Below are 23,228 nucleotides of genomic sequence, written 5' to 3'. Positions count from 1 at the left end.
TCTAAAACCAATTTGTGAGTAAGAAAAGAATTTAGAAAATGATAAAATTAAAATCTAGATATAAGAAAGAGTAAAGAAGATTAAGAGAAAAGAGGAATTGCTTATTTTAATTCAAGTTCTTTTGGTAACGATATGCAATTCTTACCTCCTTCCTTCTAATATTTATAATAATTCACTTTCGGAGAGTTCGATTACTATCATAACAAAAAACAAAAAAATAATAAGAAAACTCTACAACTAATCACAATGTTTATTCATAATTCTAAAATGTCCTTTAATCAGCTGGAACTTCATATGCTTATTCTTGCTTTCTGCCATTCAGCTGTTTCCTTCTTCTCTCCTCTAATTCTTAATTCGAGTCCCTGACACCCTTCTTTTTCGATGAGTGTCATCCTCATGCAAAAATCATTTTAATTTTCTTTGCATGGTTCCAGCTTCACCAGATGTCCCCAGAGAGACAACACTTCATAGCAAATTTATTGTAACAAATATCCCATCGTGAATATACAACCAGTTGGCCAGAAATTAGGTATCGTAATTCTCGGACTACTGTTTCTCAAGCAAGCTCTCAGTCTAAATTGCATACGCCCAAGTGTTTCAACTTCTGTTGAACAGATTCTTATTTCATCGTATCTAGAGCTTTGCAAGTGCAATGGCAGGCAAGTTGAACCTAGCAGGAAGTTTAAGATCTTCCCAGCCACCTTCATTTACCCTAGAGAAATATTGATCAACAAAGGTGTCACTGACAAGCTCCAGCTTAGAAGGCTCCCACTTGAAACGGAAAGACAACAGAAAAGGTTAGTGTTTAGCCATATCTTGAAAGATACTTCAAAAGATAACCAGGAAGTTCAACCACCTTTGGGTTCTTATCCTTATCCACCAGAATAGCTCTGCAGCCCTGCATCAGAAAGGCATGTTACAAAAAACAAAAAGATAGAAGATACTAGAATAACATATATTTGGATAGCAACATACCTCAATGAAATCCTTGCTAAGTTTTCCTCGCATAACATGACAAACCATTCTATACTCCCGAACAAGGCATTGACCAACACCTTGGAGCCTTCCTTCTCTAATCTGAAATTTTATGGGGAAGTTATGAAAAGATATATATATATATATATCTTGTATTTTTGGATTGTTTCAGTTAGCAATATATTTTTGGTTGAAACAATTCCATCTTTACTTTATGCATCTTCCAAATAGGACCTTCGGTAAAGATCGAACATTAATGTTATTAACACGTTGTTAACACATGTCCTTAAAACATTATTCTCCAAATTTGTGTTATTCTCCATAATTTCCCTTATTTCCCTGAAGTTACTTACATCTTCAAGTCTTCCTCGCTTTTCCTTTTTTTTTTTTTTAATTTTTCTTATGCTTTCGAAAGAAAACAGAAGACAATGATAGTTGACTTTATCTTAACTCAAACTTTGAGATGACAGATATCAGATGACTTCGTTACCTATCTCACCGATTTATAAGAAGTTGGCCTAACGAGATTTATAACATTAGAGTTATTATCGAACAAGAGTACTAACTTGGAGAATAATGGCATGATTTAACAAAGATGGTAGTGGAGAGTGATAGCCAAAGCTTTATAACAAGTTAACCAATGACAGAGGGAAGTTCATAGCTCTAGTAGACCTATTATTGCTATATGTTAAGCATCTCCTTCCCATATGTAATATGATGTAGAACGAACAAAGAAAAATAAACGTTTATGAAGTTTTACACTAAAAGGAATAGAACTAATTTCCCTTTCTAGTATATATAAAAGTTTCATAAAGTTTTACAATAAATGAAAATGAGAAATTTTAAATTTTTTTCTTAGTTCTTTCTACTTGCTTATTTTTGTGTTTGCTGTTATTTCTAGATTTCCTATTTTAGTTATATTTTGGTTCCTATAAATAAGATACTACAACTTAGTTATTAAACAGACTATTCATGATTATTATTCAATATTGAGACATTGTTTTGATTATTTGAAATATGAGATCTCTAAATCTTGATTTTCAATAAATTTTCTCTAAGTTTTATTCTCAAACTCTTTTTGTTTTATATCAGTTGGTATCAAAGACTAAAATCAATAAATTGCATTTTCTATTTCTCAATACAACCTTGTTTTGAAAGAGAAAAACCCCTAATTCCTAAATTAACCGTCAGCAAAAACAGGAGAGCAACGTCACAGCATCATCCCTATGCAACCTCTGAACACACGGAGGTGGTCGATGCTGTGGATTCCATTGTATACAGAGAGCTCCTATCAATTTCTCCACCAAATTTCAGCCCTCATCGTCATATGAAATTGCAGCACTCTCCACTTGAAGGTCTTCTTGGTGCTACTTTGCCACCAAAACCAAGATTAATATTTCAAATTGACTAGACTAATTTATTCCTTTAACATACAAGACCCTTGGTTGTCACTATCATTGTTGTACCTTTATCTTTAAAAGAAAAGTCATCATACAGCCTAACCCCACATTATACTACTTTTCTTAGCCTTCCCTTATCTTTTAACCCAAAAAAGAAATTCTTGATTCTTATCATACATTCTTAAGCAGCTTATAGCATTATTACTTTAAGCATTGTAGCTTTCTTAGTAATTGTCGGATCCCTTCGACATTAGGTCTGATCTGAAGGAAGAAGAAATAAGAAAGAAGACGAAAAGACAGAAAGGAGAGTCAATAGAGGAGAAGATTGAAGATAATTCTTATTATTGATCTTCGATCACACAAATGCAAAGAAGAATACAGTATTTATTGATGTCGTGACAGAGATGATCGGCGAAGTGGGCGGGATTGGCCAGATTTGATGCGGCAACGACGGTCTCAGGACCTCTTCGGATGGCGGGATCTCCTCTGATTTAGGGTTTAATGTGGTCAAACCCTACCCTAATTTTTCGGAGTGACTCTTTTGCCCTTCTACATGTGTTTTTTCCTTTTTACCCTTAATATTATGACAATACGCTCTCCTTGAACATCAACCTTGTCATCAAGGTTGAGTTATTGAATCTTTTCTCTGAGAGTCCCTTCCGTAACAATTTTCTCCATGGTCATTATTGTTTTGTTTGCGTAACAATGTCCTGGGAAGTACTGGTCTTCACACTTGCAGCAAGCAACTGTTGTTCTTCTATGTTCTGTATCCTTTCCCGCGGCTTGGATCGGTTGGTCATAATTTCTCGTTTTAGATCCTTCCAAAGATTTGACAACCTTGCCAGTGAAATATGAACTTTGAAAATTTTCCATAACAGATTGTTCCTGAAGCAAGACTTGTTCAAGGGCTTCATTAAGTGTGCACAGCTAAAGTAGCCTTATCATCGATTGGAGTTCTGGCTTGAGTTCATTGATGAAACTGGATATAAAGAATCTCTCTGAGAGCATGAGGTTACCTGCAATCATGAGATAGCATAAGTGTTCAAATTGTTCTTGATAATCTAGAACAGTAACTGTTTGAGATAATTTGGTGAACTCCTCTATAAAATCCTTTCGTGATGGTTCCCCAAATCTACAGTAAAATTTTTCTACAAAATACTCTCATCTATAACATCAAATTTGATTTGCCACCCATAGTACCATATATCGGCCACTTCTCTCAAATATAATGATGCAATTTCTACCTTATGCTCGCTACGAGTGTTGTGGTTGATGAAAATTTTTTCACATCTTCAAACCCATTCACGGGGATTATTCCTTCGAAAAGCTGAATTTCCACCTTGGGAGGTGAAAAAAGTTGGGTGGAGCCAGTGCAATTCATAGGGTTCATTGGCCCGGTTCGACTGGACCAATTCGAGTCAAACCGGGTCGGGTCGATTTGGGCTGGTTCAAACTGGGTCGGGTCAAGTCGAGCCAATCCACTCCATCTCCTCTTCTTGTCCGATTTGGTCCAGTGAACCGAACCTACATAAGGGTGAAAACCCTGGATAGCGCGTATCGTTCGGGAGGGGAAGCAAACCCCTTCCTTGCATGATCCAGTAGGCGACTTCAACCGTTTATTAGCTGGGGTCCAGGATTTGGACCTGTTTGTGCCGCTCGGGAAGGGAAGCAGATTTCCCACCTCTTGCACATCCACTAACAACTTTTGCCTTCTGCCCGCATATCCAATCCACGATGGCATTCAACTGTTGGCTGAATTCCTTCCTCATTTCATCTACCTCTTCCATACATGAGGTAAATTTATGATCAATGTCCTTCACAGTGCGTTTGGATGTTTCACAATTCTCTAGTTCAGCCACCATCGCGACCTTTCCTTTCGACCGAGTGCAGGTTGCGACTCCGGAGAAGGATTCGGCCAGTTCTTACTCTGTTACCAACTTGTCAAATCCCTTCGACATTGGGTCTGATGTGAAGGAAGAAGAAATAGGAAAGAAGAAGAAAAGAAAGAAAGGAGAGCCGACAGAGGAGAAGAAGATTGAAGATAATTTTTATTATTGATTTTCAATAATACAAATGCATAAAAGAATACATTATTTATAGATTTCGTGACAAAGATGATTGGCGAAGTGGGCGGAATTGGCCAGATTCAATGCAGCAATGATGTCTCAGGACCTCTTCTGATTGTGAGATCTTTTCTGATTTAGGGTTTAATGTGGTTAAATCCTAACCCAAATTTCTGGGAGTGATTCTTTTGCTTTTCTACATATGTTTTTTTCATTTTTACCCTTAGTATCCTGACAGTAACTTTCTCTTTGTCACTATTGCCTCTTCAAACTACCTTTTGATTTTTATCATATTTACACTATAGTGGCACTCCCTTGATGCCTATAGCAATATATTATTTACACTTCTTTTTTCAAAAAAATAGTTACATTATTGCAAAAGAATCTAATCATACTGAGACCTCATAATTAGTTGTGATGGAATTAAGCAATAAATTTAGTTAAGTATTTAAAAAACGCAAATTCACAATTGATCAAAATCTTGAATTCTCTCTTAAATCACGCAAGATGCAAGAACATTTTTCTATGCATGCTAATTTCTCTTCCCATGAGACTAAACAAATGAGTGAACCCTCATAGTTTGAAAAAGACCCTTGCAATGACCATCTTCTGTATGAATCAGTCCCTAATGACGATGAAATCAATAATCTTGGGATTAGTCTAGACATTCTTACCAATCAAGGCAATCTCATCATGATTTTAGGAGGAAAAACAATGATAGATAATCTAGATATAAAGCTGAGACTCTTTCCAACATTATTAAGCAAGTCAAGGTAGATGTTGCTAGCTACGATGATAAACTAGATCCTGATGTCTTCCTAGATTGGCCAGTTAGCATGGAAGACTATTTTGAGCAGTATTAGATGATTCTCATGTTCCCGAAACCAGAATCTTCTCACTAGGTGGTTCTCTAGAATTTCTTGTTTCAAAATCTGCTTTTTCTCCTTATTGCATTTTCTTAAGTGACTTACTATTCTGCTGCTAACTTGGACCTTGTCAGAGAGAGTTCAAATCTCATAGTTTAAGACAATATTCTGATTTATTTTTATTAATAGCAAGCATACTCTTTTCTATAAAGGTTACAATTCTTACTTAGTAATTTTAATTTAATTCAGAATCTAAAATCTAATTAAAAATACTTTACTAAAATATTGCAAAATATTATACTATTTATGAATGCAATATTAATGGAAAATCATATGTAATTTAAAAATCTAATACTAATTAAAATTTTTTGTTTATTATTTAGAAATTAAATACTAATAAGAATTACATATTTAATTGAACTTCAACTTCTTATTTAAACTCTATACATGTGTCCGTAACAATGACTAATATAGAAAGAGCCTGATTTGTCAAAATAAATTGAGTGAGTCAACTAGAAAGCTGTGGCAAGTTATCCAACTTAATCGTGAGTGTGGCATGGTATGAAACAGAAGCTTAAAGAAAAGTACTTACCAACCTACTATAAGAGGCAATTGGTTTATCAATTATTTATCAATGGACTCCTATCCCCAATTATGTTGCTCCTCGTTCTAGGGGCTCTCTCATTGAAACTTGTGGGTCATCCATATAATATCATAACTGTCAACAATGAGGACATATTGCCTCTTGTTGCCCTCACTATGCCCAAACTTCAGGACAAGAATGCCATGTCCCACTAGAATAAGAGGACCAAAAAATCCACCTCGTAAAGTACTCAAGTGATGAAGAAGATGATAGTTTTGAGGTTATTGCACACAATGCTAACATTGTAAGACGTGTGTTGCCTCGGATAGAAGATGATGAATCGAAGCGAACTAGTATTTTCATAACTTTCATAAATGTGGAGAGCGATCATGCAAACTAGTTATTGATAACAGTAGTCCTATGAACTTACAATATAAGCTTACCATCTTAAGACTCAAACTCAAAGTTAAACTGCACACTCACCCTTTTAAGGTGGCCTGATTTGACAAAACGACTTTACCGGTTACCAAAAAGTGTTTAGTACTAATTCAAATAAGTGATTATGTTGATAAACTGCACTGTGATGGAAAATGACGTAAATTTCTCATTTTAGGAAGAATTATCACCATCTTCTAATTAAATCAAGTGTGGATTCCTGAAAAAATTCTAAAATATTTTTTTAGATTTGTTGCAACCAAAGCCATAATGTTATTAGATTCAAAAAAGCAGTCTTACTGATCTAAGAGAAATCTTGAGACTTGTTGGAGAAGCCTTTTTCAATATCTCAGCTGTGGAAGCAGCCCAATCATCTTTTCTATCTCTAACCTCTTTCTCCTGCATAATAACACCAAAATTCTGGTCGATCTACCTGTTAAGCTGTCACCCCAATGGGCAGAGTGCTAAGACTACAATATTCAACATATGTATGCTTGCACATACTCAAGACATAGGAGCCAGAAATAAATCAACTTACAAGGGCTGATAAAATTTCTTCAACTGTCCTGTGACAGAAGCATCTCCCAATAATGTCCAACCTGTAAAAGGACCATTACAAGTACAGACACCAGTAAAAGCAAATATCAAGAAAAGGATAAAGAGAAGAGATGAAGAACCTTCATTCAAAGGAATAGAATGATTAAAAAATTTTCACGTAATCAAAAGAGAAGTTGCATCCCTACATTTGCCACCCTGAGTTACTACCTCCAGAGGAATAAATTCATTTCTAGGTTTCTAAAGCATATATTAATGAACCAACAAACTATTTAAAGAGAGAGAGAGAGAGAGAGAGAGAGAGAGATAATTCAAGTGCACAATATTTTTAATAGAGAAAATATTATTTATTTATTTTTTAAATAAAAGTGTGAAGTATACTATTATATGCACCAATGGGGTGCCGCCCATGTAGAAAAATTTACATGTCAATCAAATTATACACAAGGTTCATTAATTCCTCCATAGAACAAAGAAGATAACCCCGTAACAAAAAAACCAAGGGTCTGGAACTATCTATAGTTAAGGATATCAAAACTATCAACATTTTCAACCCCATCAAAAACTCTCTTGTTCCTCTCCTAAACCACCTAAAATACGGGTAGAGAGATAACATCCACATGCTTCCTACGACCAGCAAATGCCCCTCCAAGCCCAAATTTCATCTCTCATCAGACCTGTCAAGACCCAACTAATACCAAACAGAACGTTAGACCATAATCCATAACTTATAAGTTACAGAGTACCAAAGTAAAAGATGATTATAGGTCTCCTTTGCCCTACTGCAAAAATAACACACATTGACTAAAATTGTTCCTCCTTTTCCTCAAATTGTCAATAATTAGAAAATATTCCCTGCTAACTTCCGAAGTAAAAAACAAAACTCAGGGAAGGATTATAGGCTTCCACATCTGCCGGTAAGTGAAAATGCAACTATTATCTTCATACTTAAACTATTTCTTGTAGAAAGATTTTACTGTGAATTATCCGATTGCTATAAAGGCTCCACTGAGGAGTGTCAGCACTGCCATTCAAATCATAGAGAGAAATGATACCAAGTAACTCCTCACACATTGATTTCCCAATCATTGAGGTTTTACAAAAGTGAGCTTTCGTCCCATTATTGTTTTCCAAAATAGCATCACTTTTTCTACTGAGCAATAGCATAAATCGAGGGGAATTGAGATCTAAAAGTACCACCTTCCATCCAGCAATCTTCTCATAATCTGACTCTATCTCCCCACCAATCTTCCACCTGAAATTCTCCTGAAAATTATCCCTCCCTGAGCTGATTTTTTTCCATGAACTCTTTCCATGAGGTCTCAAACTCACTTTTGTAAAACACGGACTGTCATCTCTACCATATTTAACTGCTATAGTTCTTCTTATCCACATTGCATCTTCCTCCTTGATGAATCTCTACAACCACTTACCTGCAAAGTAGGCCCAAACCACTGAGGTGAAATGGTTTCTTAAGCTCACTCCAAGTCACCAAATGGTACTTACTGTTGTTACTCATGTCCCCCACGGGAATTGACTCTCGATGGCTTCCAATTTCTTGACCACCCCTCTCGAAATGGTCATCATAGACATATAGTAAATAGGTAGATTACTCAAAGTACTCTTTAATTGAAGATAATGATAAAGACACATGAAAGAGAATAAAATATCTTCTTCAAATTGTTTAATGGAAGATAAAGATACATGAAAGAGAATAAAACATAAAGATCAAGATAAAGAAATATAGATCCTAACCCCAAGTCATAACAAAACTATTGCCTCCCAACCCCCTATGCACAAAGAGAGCAGCGCTTGAAAATCGTCCATGAGCCTCCATCTATAGAATGGCCAAGAATGTCATCCCGTCCCATAGTTCCTAACTAGGGGATGACTATTCATTTAAAGCCATAAACTTGCAAGAATTGCCCCTCTCAACAAGGATTTGGCCTCCTTGCAAATCCACTCCCTGTGTATCCATGAGTTCAAAAAGCACTCCACTGTGGGTGGAGAAACCCAAATAAAACCAAACCCAAACAACTATCATAGTTTCCGTGCAATGTCACAATGTAATAACAAATGGTAGCCGGACTCCCCCACTCGACAACACATTTTGCATAGGTATTTGAGGATAAATTGAAATTTGACATGCGTAGATATCAGAAACCGGACTAAACATGATGACATTATGTCTTGCTTGTTCATTGATCATGTGAATTTTGTGTTAGACAATGGAAGATTTCTATTCTAAGTCCACAATTTTGAATAATCATCTTACTAATGCTATCATTCTATGTCCCCCTAATTTTTCTTAGGGAAACCGACAGGATTAAAGTCCCCTCCTAGACAAAAAAAAAAAGAATCAAAAAGGTCCTTTATTGGCCTATACAAAGTCATGAACCACCACCATTTTCTATCTTTCTAATATAGGAAGAATAGGGTTGATTCCTCCAATTAGGGATTTGTGGATTAAAAACCTAGACATTACATTTAGGATTTCTTAAACATCACATTTAAAAAGTTTTAAACATCATATTTAAGGATTTGACTGCATTACATAGTCAAAAAATTGAGAAACTCTCATAAATGTATTATTGAATAGCTTGAGTCTTCCAAATAAATAAAATTAGAAAGTTATTTACAATAAGTAAACTTTCCCAAATAAAACAAACTAAGAAATAGTAAACCAATAAAATTAGAAATACTAATCCTAATACAAATAAAAAATATTAAAAACAAATAGGAAAAGTAGTAATAAGAATAAAAAATTTTAAATTATTAAAACTATAATAATTCTCCAAAATAATATAAGAATAGATTCCAAAATAGTATAATAGGTTCTTTCAAAAAATTAAAAAAAAAAAAATCTAATTTAATATAATAGGTTGACATGTAATATAATTAAAATTCTAATTTATTTAAGAAATCTACTGCTAGTCTATTCTACATCATTCTCCTTCTAGTTGAAGAAAATTTATCCATGAGTTTGAATTAACAAATTTCAAACTTCCTTACGAAAATTTAGCAAATTGTGTGCATATTTCACAACGAGACAACTAATAAAGTCTCTTAACCACATTTCCTTTAAGAGGAATGGTCTTTTAGAGACTTTTTTTTGGTTGGTGCTTCATTAGCAACTGATATTGATTGAAAAATGTCACTGACAAATGAAATACCGAATATCTAGGAAAAACATATGAAATTACATATTAACTGGGCTACAGTCCAACTTGGCTCTCAAGGTGAGCATTCTACTTTCTTCTACTTCTCTTCATAAACTAATTCCACAATAGCCTAAATCAATAGGCCCTACAATATTTGTAACTTCCATAAATCTTTTAGCCATTTTTACAACATAGCTCGAGAATTTTTACTTCGGTGCTACCCTAAGGACTTCATAGTATTAGCTAACCCAACAAAGCATGCCCAAACGAGTTCATAGCACTTCTTCATATGCATAGAGTATCTTATCCAGGCTAATTCACAATGCATGCAAGAGATGATTATGAGTCTCCACAGCTCTATAACTAGAGGGGAGAATTAGTCCGGAACCAGATCGGATCGGACCAGACTGAAACAGAATAAAAAAGAATATTTTCTGAACAAAAGACTAGACCAATCTACCTTCAGTCCATACCGGATCAGACCGAAAAAAATTTTAGCTTGGACCGAAGTGGACCAAGATGTGCTCAAAAGATTTAATTTTTTAAACATATTGTTTATATATTAATATTTAATTTTAAATGTTAAAAAAGCATATCTTATTTATACATTTAATACTTTATTATTTTATTTACAAATATATATTATTTATATACTTGTACTTTTAATATTAATACTAAAAAGATATTAATCGGTCTGGACTGAAACAGAATAAAAAATTAATTTCAGGACCAAAGACTGGACCAATCTACCTTCAGTCCAGACCGGATCGGACCGAAAATTTTTTGTTCCGTCCGGAAGCGGACCAAGATGTGCTCCAAAAATTTAATTTTTTAAATATATTATTTATATATTAATACTTTAATTTTAAATGTCAAAGAAATATATATTATCTATACATTTAATACTTTAATATTTTATTTACATATTGTATGTATTACACATATATTATTAATATACTTATATTTTTAATTTTAATATTAAAAAGTTATTAATTGGTCCAGAGTAAAACTGAATAAAAAAATATTTTTTGAACCAAAGACTGGACCAATCTACCTTCAGTCTAGACCCGATCGAACCGAAAATTTGTTCAGTCCAGTCTTGGACCAAAGTGGACCAAGATGTGCTCAAAAAATTTAATTTTTTAAATATATTATTTTTATATTAATATTTTAATTTTAAATGTTAAAGAAATATAAATTATTTATGCATTTAATACTTTAATATTTTATTTACATAATGTATATATTACACATATTATTATATACTTATACGTTTAATTTTCAGTATTAAAAAAATATTGATCCGTCTAAACCGGACTAGACCGAATTCGGACGGACCGAAATGCTCCAAAAATTTTTAAACCAGACAAAACATTATTGTTTGGGCCGAACTTGCCGGTCCAGCCTGGTTTTTTGTTCCGGACCCGATAATGTTCACCCCTATCTATAACACATCATACATGTCCACAGGAACAAAGCGTGATTCAATTTACAAGCTTGAGCAAATCATTAGCACTCAACATAGCGAAAACTATAATCAAAACAAAAACGTTTACCTTATACTGAGCAAGAACCTTCCAAGAACTTAACAAAAACATTATTATGAGATGCCAAACTATTGAGTTAAAAAAAGCAAAATAAAACTTGCAAGCGTTCTTCATATTCATCCATAGGCAACTTCCCTTGAGCCAACACAATTTAAAGGATTTATTCCACAATATTCTAGACCATTTCCCGTTGAAGCTAGAGTTGGACAGTTACAAACCAACACTTCCATTAGATTATCACATTCACCTAGCCTTTCATATCTCCTGCCCTAGAAGTCATGGTTCGAAATCAGCCCAAGCAATCCTGCTCCCTGATGCACAAGGTGAACTTTTCTTGTTCCACCGGCCATCCCGAATTCTCAACTGCCAGTGATAATCAAGAGTTTTTGGTCCATTGGAGGGCCTCTCTGAAAGTGTTGAGTATATTTATTGTTTTTAAAACAGATAAAGGGAGATTGAGTCCTACACAATCTCTCCCACATGTACAACCATTCTACAAGGTAAGCAGCCATGTTGTAGCTGAAACTAATAGACTTAGCTGGTTCACTTATAAGGTAAGTGTAGGACTCACGGCATGAAGTACAAAACTTCTATGGCAGAATAATTCTCTTTATTTGAATCCTATTATTAAGTTCAATGTATCTCTTGTTTATAAAGAGACTAGGTCGTGGATTAGATTAGGCAATTTGGAATGGTTAGTATTTTATTAGGAAACTATCAGAAGGCCAATCTAAGGTATCGGAGAATAGTTTTCTCAGTCTCAATATATATGTATTTACTCAAAGTATGAAAAAGACCATATGAATTGCTCTCACCAAACCAATACAAATCTCAAAGAGATTATGGATTCTCTCCTATGAGACCTAACTATCATCACAAGGAGAGAAGGAGACAAGTATAGTACAAAAACTTCCAGCTTCTTGATTGATTTTGTGCTTAGTTGTCCCTCTACTAGATTCCAATCCCAGGGTTTTAGAAGTGAAAACTTCTAAGTTTGCAAATTAAAGACTCTTACAATTTCAGCCACCACCTACAATTAACAAACAAGCAGAAGAACTAAAAACTAACTGAGAACTAACCTGTGATAAGCACTCTGCTCTTTCAAACTGGGTTCCTGAGAGTATTTGCAAATGATTGCCGAAATGGTAGGTGGATCACTTGAATCAACCTTGTACAGTGCTGCTTCTAACAAAGGCAATCTCTGTTAACCAAATAAGGGAACATGACCAAGAAAACAACTAAAAGCAGTCACATATGAAATATGAATCATAGAGCGAATAGATAATGAGGACTTATAAGCACTCTTTATGCAGAAACAATAAATAAAGTAAAAGATCAAAAAATAGCGTCAAAGATAAGAAAGGTGGAAATTAATTTTCTAGAGTTGAAAAGTAAATCCACATCTTAACCAAACTGAGTTTCAAATTCTCCTAACTTAGTTCTAATTTCCTAGTCATTTGTTTGATCATCTATCCCATAATCAGCACAGGTGAAATAGTCAAACAAAATCCCATAATGTTTGCTTAAAATCCACATGTTAGGCAAATTAGTTTCAAATCCTCATGGTGTAATCTGAACTTCCTATTTATTGGGCTGAAGATCACCACCATAAGCAAACACCAATCAATAGTCAAACAAAACCTCAAGAAGGATCCTCTCCTACCATGCCAAAATAGTGATACTGTAAGTTATGATATCCATAACATTATTTGTAACAGGGCAATGAGATTTCCCTTTTTTCTTTTCCAAACTTTTTTTTTTAAATAAAAAAGAGAATTCATTCCAAAGGTATTAAGAGGGTACCGCCCAAAATACGACAATTACAGCTCAATCAAATGATCTAAAACCATCTCCCAATCCTTTAGGTCCTGTATATCCCAAAAATAAAGAACCAAAATAATGAAATCATCTATCCTTCATGCTGTTAAAGTCATTTTCTATCCCCCCAAAAACTCTTGAATTTCTCTCTTTCTACGCAACCCACATTAATGATAATGGAATCAGCATTAAATATTTTTTCTTCTTACACAATCTAGCCCCTTTTTTCTTTTCCAAACTTAATTTAAAATGAAGTATCCAAAATTTAGATGATAATGATAGAAGGGTAAGCATACTGATGAGGGGACAAAGTGAGTTGCAAGACCGCATGCAACCATTTCCGCACCATCCAACCTTGTCCCTGTAAGGCCAACATATTCACCTGCCATACAAAGCAAGAATAGAAAGGATGTAAAAGGGTGTCCAAACACAAGATTTCAAGAATTTACTACAGCAATTAAAAATAACAGGAGAAAATTGCAGAAGCAAAAATGAACCATGAAGGCTAGTGAACATAATATACACATACCTTAATAAGATCATAAGAGACAGATAAATGACAATGAAATTAGTATGCACTTGGAGAGACCTTGCACTTGCATTTATATGGCAGGATTGTAACGAGGCAACAAAACAAGATCTTAATTTGGAATAAATTCCTATTAAAAAAAAGTTTTCAATAATTACTATTATTTACTATATCCAATTTATTTAGCCTATTAAAGTAGATCCTAAGTTCATTAAAAATTTAGCTATTAGGTGAATGTTAAATGGTAGAAACTTTTGATTTCTCTTTTATTACTTTTATTTTTCTTTATCAATTCTAGCTAATATCTATATAAAAGCCAATACTATCAATGAAAATAGAATAGATGATGACAAGGAGATAATAATTCTTGTTTTTAGGATCTTGTTCTGTTATCTATCTGGGTGCTGCTCTGCCTGCCTCCACGAATGTCCTCTCCCGTTTCCTCTCCAATCTCGTGACTGAAGTTAATAAGCCCTAAAAAAATCACAAAAGCAATTTGAGTCTCTGGTGGAGTCACTATGCAGTGGCGCGCCGCAACCAAAGATAGCAAGCTCAGCAACCCAGACCGCAGCCATCCAGATCAGGTAGCAAGGGGCCCTGCCAACTCCCCTCGCACAGAGAAGAAGGAAGAAAATGGGGTTCGGTCACACAGGAAGAAGAAGCAGGAAGAAAATGAGGTTCGGTCGCGCACGGAGAAGAAGAAAGAGAAAAACATGGTTCCGAAGTAAAAGAGAACCCTAAAACTGGTTTAACCAGTTCAGGGGTTGAAATAAGTGAATCTGTTCAACCCTGTTCCGACCCCTCCGGTCAGCTGCCCTGCCTGCCCAAGATGGAAATTCCATTTTGTGAGGGTATTAATCTCCACTCTTGAATTCAGAGATGCGATAAATATTTTTTGGTGCACAGAATATTGGAGAAACAAAAAGTGCAAATGGCGTCACTCTTCCTAGGTGACATAGCGAACATTTGGTACCATGGATAGTTGGCAAAACTTGAAGAGCTTGACTGGAATTTTTTCGTAGAAAAACTCTGTAGAAGATTTGGGGGCGCCTTGCAAAAAGACTTTATTGAAGACTTTAACAAGCTGACGCATACAGGAACCATCCTACAAATGTAATCATCGGATAAAGATCAGAAAACTTACCTCAATTCTCTCTTTTCTTCTGTTCTTTCTCTATTCTTTCTCTCTTCTCTTTTCTCATACCAGAAGCCATGAGTAAGGCTTCTGAAACTCTCCTTCTCCGTTCTCGACTTTTAAATGTTTGGCCAGCCAGTTCAAAGACCGTCCTCATCATTATCCACCAGCCTCCTGCTTGCATCCTCTCTGATATAAAAATTATTTTCACCCTTCCCATTTTCCTTTGATAAAACCAGAAATCTCCCTCTTTGATTCCTGCCAAGCATTGCCCATAACTTGCAATTTCTACCCACTTTGTTTTATCCCCAAACTTTTCCTCCTCCAGTCCAATAGAAATATTGTAATGCTCCCACAAACCACTCTACCTGCTCCTCCCCCAACAATATGAAGACTCTCCCATTCTCACTTATTCTGAAGCCAGTCCATATTCTTCCCCTCACAAACCACATCAAACGACTTGCTCTCTCTAGTTAAAAACCTCCTCCTCCCCCAACAATATGAAGACTCAGAATCCTCTCCCATTCTCACCTATTCAGAAGCCAGTCCATATTCTTCCCCTCACAAACCACATCAAACGACTTGCTCTCTCTAGTCAAAAACCTTGTATTATGGTGCACCATTTCTACCATCCCCATCTAGACAGTGCAACTGGCCAACCGCCAAAACAAGCATCCAAAACCTCCTTTGAGATCCTCAAGTTTATGTGTTCCTGCTGTGACCAACTTTCACCACCCAAACCACCTTTCATCCTCTGTTTTTTTTCCTCTCACACAACTCCATCGTTCTCACTGTCCTTCGTCCTCCGTCGATCTCACATCGCTCCATCATTCTTACACGGCTCCCAGTGATTACATGTGATTCTCAAGTTTTAACACTAAGCAACTAAGCATTTACATTTACAAGATCACTAGTACCATACCTCAAGTTTTTGTGCGCATGGCATCCTATTTTACCAAACTGAAAAACATAATCAACAAATAAGTCTTAATTCTTCCCAACAAAGAAAATGTTGTACAAAGCAAATCCGTTGAAATACAAAAGAATACTACTTTAAAGTATAATATTTTCCATGTAAGCATCATTTGTACATAATTGCTTCTGGCTTGACAAGTGGCTATTTGAGCAACCCAAACCAATAACTTCTATATGCAAGTATAAAAATTTTACAAATCAGTTAGCATATCACTTAGTTCCCTAGATTCTCCATGGAATACACCAGTTGGGTCATAACCAAAACAACAAGGTTTTGGAACCATCTCTCTCTAATTTTATCAAACCCCTCCTCCACCCCCTCAAAGATTCTCCTACTCCTTTCCTTCCACATGATGGAATAAAGCCCAACTGTTTTTCCCTACCTTGTAATATCTTTCCAAGCCCACACCTCCTCCTTAAAAGAGCCAGTCATAACCGACTTATACCCCAGGATTCCAAAAGCCATAGACCATAAATTGTAAGTGATGGGGCATTGAAGCAGAATATGGCCGCACATCTTCTCTGCTCTCTTACATAGGCAATACTAGTTAACCAAGGTCTTCCCTCTTCTCATAAACTTATCAATAGTCAATGCACCCGCGAACAACTTCCCAAGTGAAGAAAGCTATCCTTGGGAGCATTCATGAGCAAAACCAAAGTCAGTAAACTCAAAGGTGATCTATATTCATTCATTTCTCATTCATGACCTCCACATGCCACCCCCTTTGACACTGGCCTTCATGGAAAGCCTCTTTAACAGAAATATTCTCATAACGCACAATAGCAAAAATTCGTGAAAGCCTAAGCCTCAAAGCCCCTCCATCAATCCAACTATCCAACCAGAAATTAATTCTCTCTCCATTTCCAATTCTCCACTTAATACACTCTTGGGACTTTCTCTTCCTGTGCAAATCCTCTTCCACAATCCTTTCACACGAGGTCTAACTGACATTCTGGAATACCACCCTCTATCCACCATACCAAACTTCGCGTCAATAATTCTCCTTCATAAACTGCCCCTTTCTTTCATAAAGCGCCACATCTACCTCATTTATAGAGCTTGATTTGTCTCAACAACAGATTTCAAACCCATCCCATCCTGATTCAGTGGTTTTTTAATCATGTCCCAAGCCACCAAATGGTATTTCCTACCTTACTTCGAGTCACCCCACAATGCAAATACTTTTTTTTTTTCTGAAATACGCAATGCAAATACTAGTTAAATGCCTATGTCACAGAATCAGGAGGATGATGTACTTTTTTTAGATAAGGAGTATATTGTAGTTACCAAAGAATCCAGGAAGCCTTGACAAGAAGTAAGAGGCCCCTACATCTGGGAAGAGTCCCAAAGCTGTTTCAGGCATCGCAAAAACCTAAGAACGTCCATAATTACGAAAAAGTAAAAAAGTTAAAGAAAATAAAAATAAAAATAAGACTTAATTTCCAGCATGTGTTAATAGTATTTTCATCACCTCCTATTTTCTAATAAGAACAACTGAATTGCATATAACTTCATTTCCTGATAGAAGTGAAACAAATACCGTATTTTCAGTTGCGACACGGAATCTACCATGTACTGAGACACCAGCCCCACCTCCCATAACAATGCCTTTTAGAATTGAAACCTTCAGTTACCATTTGCGCAACAAGAGTAAGATCAAACCAATAAGCCTAGCTGATTATTATGAAACTCAGAACAAACGAAATAAAGCTTCACATATTGGAAATGGTGATGACCTGTGGTTTTCTGTAAGTTGCCATAATGTAATTTAATGTAAATTCTTTTGCAAAAAACCTGGCCCCCAGTCTCCAATTGCCTAATGCATACCAATCACACCAAGAAATTGTTAGTGCTTGCAAAAGACAGTACCCGACAGAAGCAGAGTGCTGACTGGTTCCACAATGGCAAAACAGAAAGGAAATGAAAAGTTCAAGAAAGTGCATTGGATGTTTTTGAACAGCATCCTGTGGTATTCCATTATGCAGGAAAAGAAAGATATACCTTGTCTAATATCTCGAACAACAGCTGCAACGTCACCACCAGCACAAAATGCTCGTCCTTTACCCTATAGAAAAGAGAAACAAATGGCATACAAGTTTCAAAGATAGAAAAATCAGCTCAAGTTTCAAAGAAAAAGGAAAATAAGGTTCCGTTTGCTACATGAAAAAGTTATGTAGTTTTCATTTTCTAAGTTAATGTGTTTAAAACATATAAGAATTTCATATTTGAGTAGAAACTAAGGGGAAAAAATACTTCACTTGAAAATACTAAAAATTAACTTCTAAAATTTTTCTAATTTCATTGTCATTTTCACAAGTGCTTCTTTTATTGTCAAAAGACTTGTATGCTTTTATAAACGAAATACATATGAATTCAGCCAAAAACAAAGAACACCAAAAAGTATTTCCATATACCAAACGGAACCTAATATTCACAGGTAATTAAGAAAACCTGCTTAAAGCCAAAATAACCTAACTAACAGATATACCTTTAAAATTATGAGCTTGACGTTAGAATCCTCCTCATAACTTTGAAAGCATTCCAATAACTCAGAAATCTGAAGCATTTTTATCTCTTAGAATTTAAAAAATCAAAAATAGAGTAACAGGCTAAATATTTCCAAAAAAGGAAAGAAAAGATGGAAAATTTCTTTGTGTTTAGGTACCATCTGAAAAGAAAGTGCATTCAACTGCTTGGGCCTGTTTAACGTCAACATCCTGACATAGGAACTCTCTTCCGCTAGAACCTGTTCAATTGATATGTTAATTGAAGCAAAGAGGATTGATTTTGAGGCAGGCAACCTAAGTAGTAAAAGGGAGAAAGTAATGCAAAGATTTCAGTAATATCTGATATACCAGAACAAACTTGCTGTTAGGGGGGAAAAAAACTATTTTCATGAGAATTGCAAACACAGAGAAAAATAGCAAGAAGGAATAAGAGAAGCACCTCAGGCTCAAGAGAGTTAGACATTTCTGATGGTTCCCAAGCTTTAAGAGATTATGAGATTAGCGCACTATTAGACCTGTTGGCAAAAGATCCACATTACTGACAAATAAAAGAGACAAATTATCTCGAACTAGATAGCAGCTCGTGTACAGGTAGTATGATTATTTGCGAATAATTGTCATAATTAAAAAATAAATATTGTAAATTACATTTACTTTTTAAAATTACATTTAAAATGATGGTGGTATAGTACAAAACATTTAACATTTATTCTTGAAAATTATCTGTTTTTTTTTTCTAAAATGGTTAAATTACTACTTTTTAGAGATTTAAATGAATTGAAGATATAGTTTGATAATGAGAAAAAGACTATTGTAATAGAAAGTTGTTATTGAAAGTTCACTTTTCCATCTCCTTTGTGGAATAGGTTTCCGATAAATTTCTTTTGTTCTTTATTTTCTACTTTCAGTCAAAAAACATATAAAAACATAGCTTGTAGTAAGGTCAAATTTATTAAAAAATAGTGATTAATTGTAATTTGAGAAACATAAATATAATTAATGATATAAATATTTTATTTTTTTCAATTACCAAAATTATATAAAACTTTACTCTTGACTCTGGTTTCTCTATTAAGCTTTTGTTCATGGTGGTTCGAGGTTTTAACTTATGATGAACACGTGTTATCCTTCAATCATGAGAACTAATCAGAATTTCTATCTTTGAAAAACAAGTCTTGCCGAGAATAAGACATGATTGTATCATTATATTCACACCCAATCCCATGCCTTCCGTGATGCAAAATCAAATTTCATATTGTTACACCCCTCTTTATCCGTAGAGAAAGAAAAAGATATCCATGTTTGAAGAAGTTAAGATCTTTCATCCATTGACAAAACTAAAATTCATTCTTTCCGTAAAAGACTAAGAGCGATTTCACAAAGTCACTAAAAGAGACAACAAGATTAAACCACTACAACAATCAAATAATCAACCTTTCACCCGTAAAAAACCAACTCTGAAACCAGAATGTATTCCATAAACTTGGCAATGTACCAAACAGAACACTGAACCTGGGTATTTAAACTCCTCCCAATTACAACGTTTAAATCAACTCCAAGAAAACTCAAAAAACAGACTGTTCAAAAACAAATATCTGAGCTAAATTTCAATTAGTTAAATCATAAAATAATATAACAACTTCACTAATGCAATGGAACTAATTACGAAATCTAAATCAATGTAATATCTTCACACAGATATTCAGCAATAGAACAGGGATAAATGAGAAGTTACCGGAGGGAAGCTTGCGGAAACTACCGAAGAAGTGAATTGACAAGGAAGCTGACCCGAGACAAGTTGCACCGGGCACTATCTAGCAAGGTTGTTTGCACGGTGACGTTTCTGGACTATGAGTACGCGATAGAGAACAGTAGCACACAACGGAGGTAGAGGAACAGCGACGTTGGCGACGGAAAAAAAGCAGAGACGGGCAGCTGAGACAGCCGAAAATTTCTGGGATCCTCCTCTGATGAAGAAGCAATGGGAACCTACCCGTCTCCACTCGGCCTCTCCCAATCCACCGATGAGTTGCTTCTTTCTACTGAGGAAAGAAAAATGTTTTCAGATAGAGTATTTTGGAAACTCTAATTTGAAAGTATGCTCTCGATCTCTTCCCCTACTTATAGATATTAGGGTTATGTAGAACCAAATCAGACTGAAAAATTCGATTCAAACCAAATTGATTGGGGAAGACCGGTTCATCTCAACCAGTTATGTTCCCCAATTCGATTAAGTACGTTTGGTTAGTACGTTAATCCATACGGTTCCGGCACGGCCACACTCACCCTCTCTCTCCGAGTCGAACCACACAAGACAGAAAGAAGCTCTCTCACGCCTCTCTGCACCAGCAACCTCTCTTGACACCTGTTAAGAGTGATTCAAACCGAAGAAAATTTGAATTTTCATTTACTTGAATTTTCATTCATCAAATCTCCTCCAAACATTAATTCGTACTAATTACATAATATTAAAAAAATAAAATATATATTAAATTTAATTAAAAAATAAATTTACATTTAAATTATTATTTAAAAAAATAAAAAAGAAATAACAGTAGTTGCCTCTGTAAATATTAGCTCTTGTATTTTTCCATTAGCTTCTTGAAAATTACATGAATTAGTTAGTAAATAAATAAAAACCCAAATTCATTAATCTTTTAGGTTGTAACTAATTTGATTTATTACAAGTAAATTTTCAGTTAATAATCAAACCGACTGTAAGTCCTAATATCAAGGAGCAGGATCTATCTAGGACAGCTGAAACAGGGCAGCACTTGTTACCCTGTTTAAGGAAATGTATTTCTCTGAATTATGTTTGACAGGTCTACCCATGCAAAGGGAAGTTGTATTTCATATTGGCCTTCTCAGAAAACATATATGTGTGTATAAGTAACTAATCCAAAAACTAAGGCTCTGTAATCAAGTTCCTTTTTTTTTTTTCTTTGCATCACTTCCCTTTTCCCCAATAAAACATAAGAAAATAGGGGAAATGACCTCAATCAAATCATTTTTAGTGAACAAATTTGAGAATTGGTAACATATATAATACCCAAGATATGAATACTCATCCAAACGCAGAAACAAATCCAAGAAAACCAGATGTAAGTGAAAGCACAAAGAAAAATTAGCAAGTGTCATTAACCAATATAAAAGATAAATAACAGAAACTTCACAACTCTAATTTGATACCTTCAAGTTTTTGTTCAGCCACTGGCATTTGCATCTACTTGTTTTGATGATAGATTGAAAAAGTCATTTGGGATCTATTTCTACCTATTTTTTTGATGGATTTCAAGCTTGAACCAAAAGAACTTCTATCAAACAAAATTTTTAATTAAACTTAGACAAATACCACACGTTCCATACTAGCACAACTACTCTGGCCTCACAACCTACGACAAAACAATTACCAGATCATGAAGTGGAACAACTTTCACTTCAATTTCCTGAAGTTTAAGTCCAACTGTACTGACGGGTAAGGAAACAATTTGAAACCAAGCAGCCAACAAGTTCTATGATTTCTGAAATTTATATGAAATGAAGAAGAGCAAGTGGAAGGAAAATTACCTAGTTGCATGTCGAGAAGCCGATAGCAAAGAAAGAAGCTAGGGTGGATATGGTGGGCGTTTGTATTTCGCTTATAAATACCTCGAACAAGAAAGCTATGATGGAAAGCCGGGGGGGGGGGTCTAATGGAGAAGATTTGGTGGTAATCTCTTAATACATGATTTAGGTCTACAAATACCGAGATCACAGACCTCACAACTAGGATAATCAGTCAGATATCTTCGAGCCTGTTCACCATTAGTGAGCAGACTCTTTCCCCAGGACCATCCAGGAGGAAATGTCAGATTTTTTGAGTGATATATATATATATATATATATATATGTTTGTGTTGATAAGATTTTTTTCAAAAAAAAAACTTCATGCAGGAAGTGTTTTCACAAGAGGGCATAAAAAATTTATTTCTTGTACCTCAATTTGTAAATCTATATGTATTGTTTTCACTACATGATAACAATTGAATATGAAGTTTTTGTTACTTACAAGCTGTTAAGCTCATAAATTATTTCTTTTATTTTTTTAAACTCTAAACAGAAAATTCATGCATAGAGAAATTGGGAATTGCAATCATAAGAGTTTAATATCAAATATCTATCTACTCTTTTTTAGGATTTTTTATGTACTTTTTAACACTCAAATTATTAATGTATTTATTTGCCTATCTTAATTCTATTTATTATAATCTCACTAGGTTATTAATTATTTTTAATTTTAATTTATTGTCGATTTAGTGTTATATTTGTGTCTATCATAGTTAACATTACATATTCATATATTTTTCTCACGAATATGTAACACTATGACGTATGTAACACTCATGTTACGGCGTTATAATTGAATGTTACGAGAGTTTAGGTTACATTGATAGAGAAAAAGAACTAGGTAGAAATTAGAAAACTGGGACATGACATTCTTTTTGTGTACGTTAATGACACTTATTTAATGTGTTTTGTATCGTATAATTGATTGTATCATATATTCATGAACTAGAATATCTTCTTGAAGTGATCATAGTTTAAATGAAGTCACTAGAGATGAATCACAATGTTAAGAGATCATAGGGCTAAGATAATTTATTGTGAAAAGCAAAATATATCCAACATGTCTTATGTT

The 23,228-nt window shown here is 34.7% G+C and overlaps 1 protein-coding gene across 4 annotated transcripts; it reads right to left on the bottom strand.

Annotated features, from left to right (window-relative positions):
• Positions 1 to 80: 80 nt before the first annotated feature.
• LOC110806328 (3-hydroxyisobutyryl-CoA hydrolase 1-like) lies at positions 81 to 22,396 on the bottom strand. 4 transcript variants are annotated; one of them, XM_088209199.1, is made up of 17 exons: positions 22,118 to 22,396; positions 20,837 to 20,915; positions 20,286 to 20,592; positions 18,990 to 19,065; positions 18,709 to 18,789; positions 18,532 to 18,600; positions 18,045 to 18,108; positions 17,780 to 17,859; positions 17,584 to 17,667; positions 17,331 to 17,415; positions 13,700 to 13,785; positions 12,665 to 12,786; positions 6,861 to 6,921; positions 6,623 to 6,742; positions 976 to 1,077; positions 857 to 898; positions 81 to 771 (listed from the first exon to the last, which is right to left on the bottom strand). In XM_088209199.1, exons 4-17 carry the CDS (start codon positions 19,011 to 19,013, stop codon positions 634 to 636), a joined length of 1,158 nt encoding a protein of 385 aa, XP_088065325.1. In that variant the 5' UTR covers positions 19,014 to 19,065; positions 20,286 to 20,592; positions 20,837 to 20,915; positions 22,118 to 22,396; the 3' UTR covers positions 81 to 633. The 4 variants fall into 4 exon arrangements, with proteins under 4 accessions (XP_088065325.1, XP_088065326.1, XP_088065327.1 ...); XM_088209200.1 differs by lacking the exon at positions 20,837 to 20,915; XM_088209201.1 differs by having other exon boundaries at positions 6,623 to 6,721; positions 20,286 to 20,915; positions 22,118 to 22,395.
• Between the last annotated feature and the right edge of the window lie 832 nt (positions 22,397 to 23,228).

The sequence above is a fragment of the Carica papaya genome, chromosome 8 (assembly GCF_054855325.1).
Source record: "Carica papaya isolate Zhongbai chromosome 8, ASM5485532v1, whole genome shotgun sequence".
NCBI lineage: Eukaryota > Viridiplantae > Streptophyta > Magnoliopsida > Brassicales > Caricaceae > Carica > Carica papaya.
This window is presented reverse-complemented; position numbering and strand designations above follow the sequence as displayed.

Bases quoted from the DNA above. Each gene is read 5' to 3' on its own strand.
- LOC110806328 (XM_088209199.1), bottom strand. From the start codon at position 19,013: ATGTCTAACTCTCTTGAGCCTGAG. The intron at 18,601-18,708 runs GTACCTAAACAC...AAAATGCTTCAG, and splicing joins ATGCACTTTCTTTTCAGATG to ATTTCTGAGTTATTGGAATG. The intron at 12,787-13,699 runs GTATGCTTACCC...TTTGGTTAACAG, and splicing joins CTCACTTTGTCCCCTCATCA to AGATTGCCTTTGTTAGAAGC.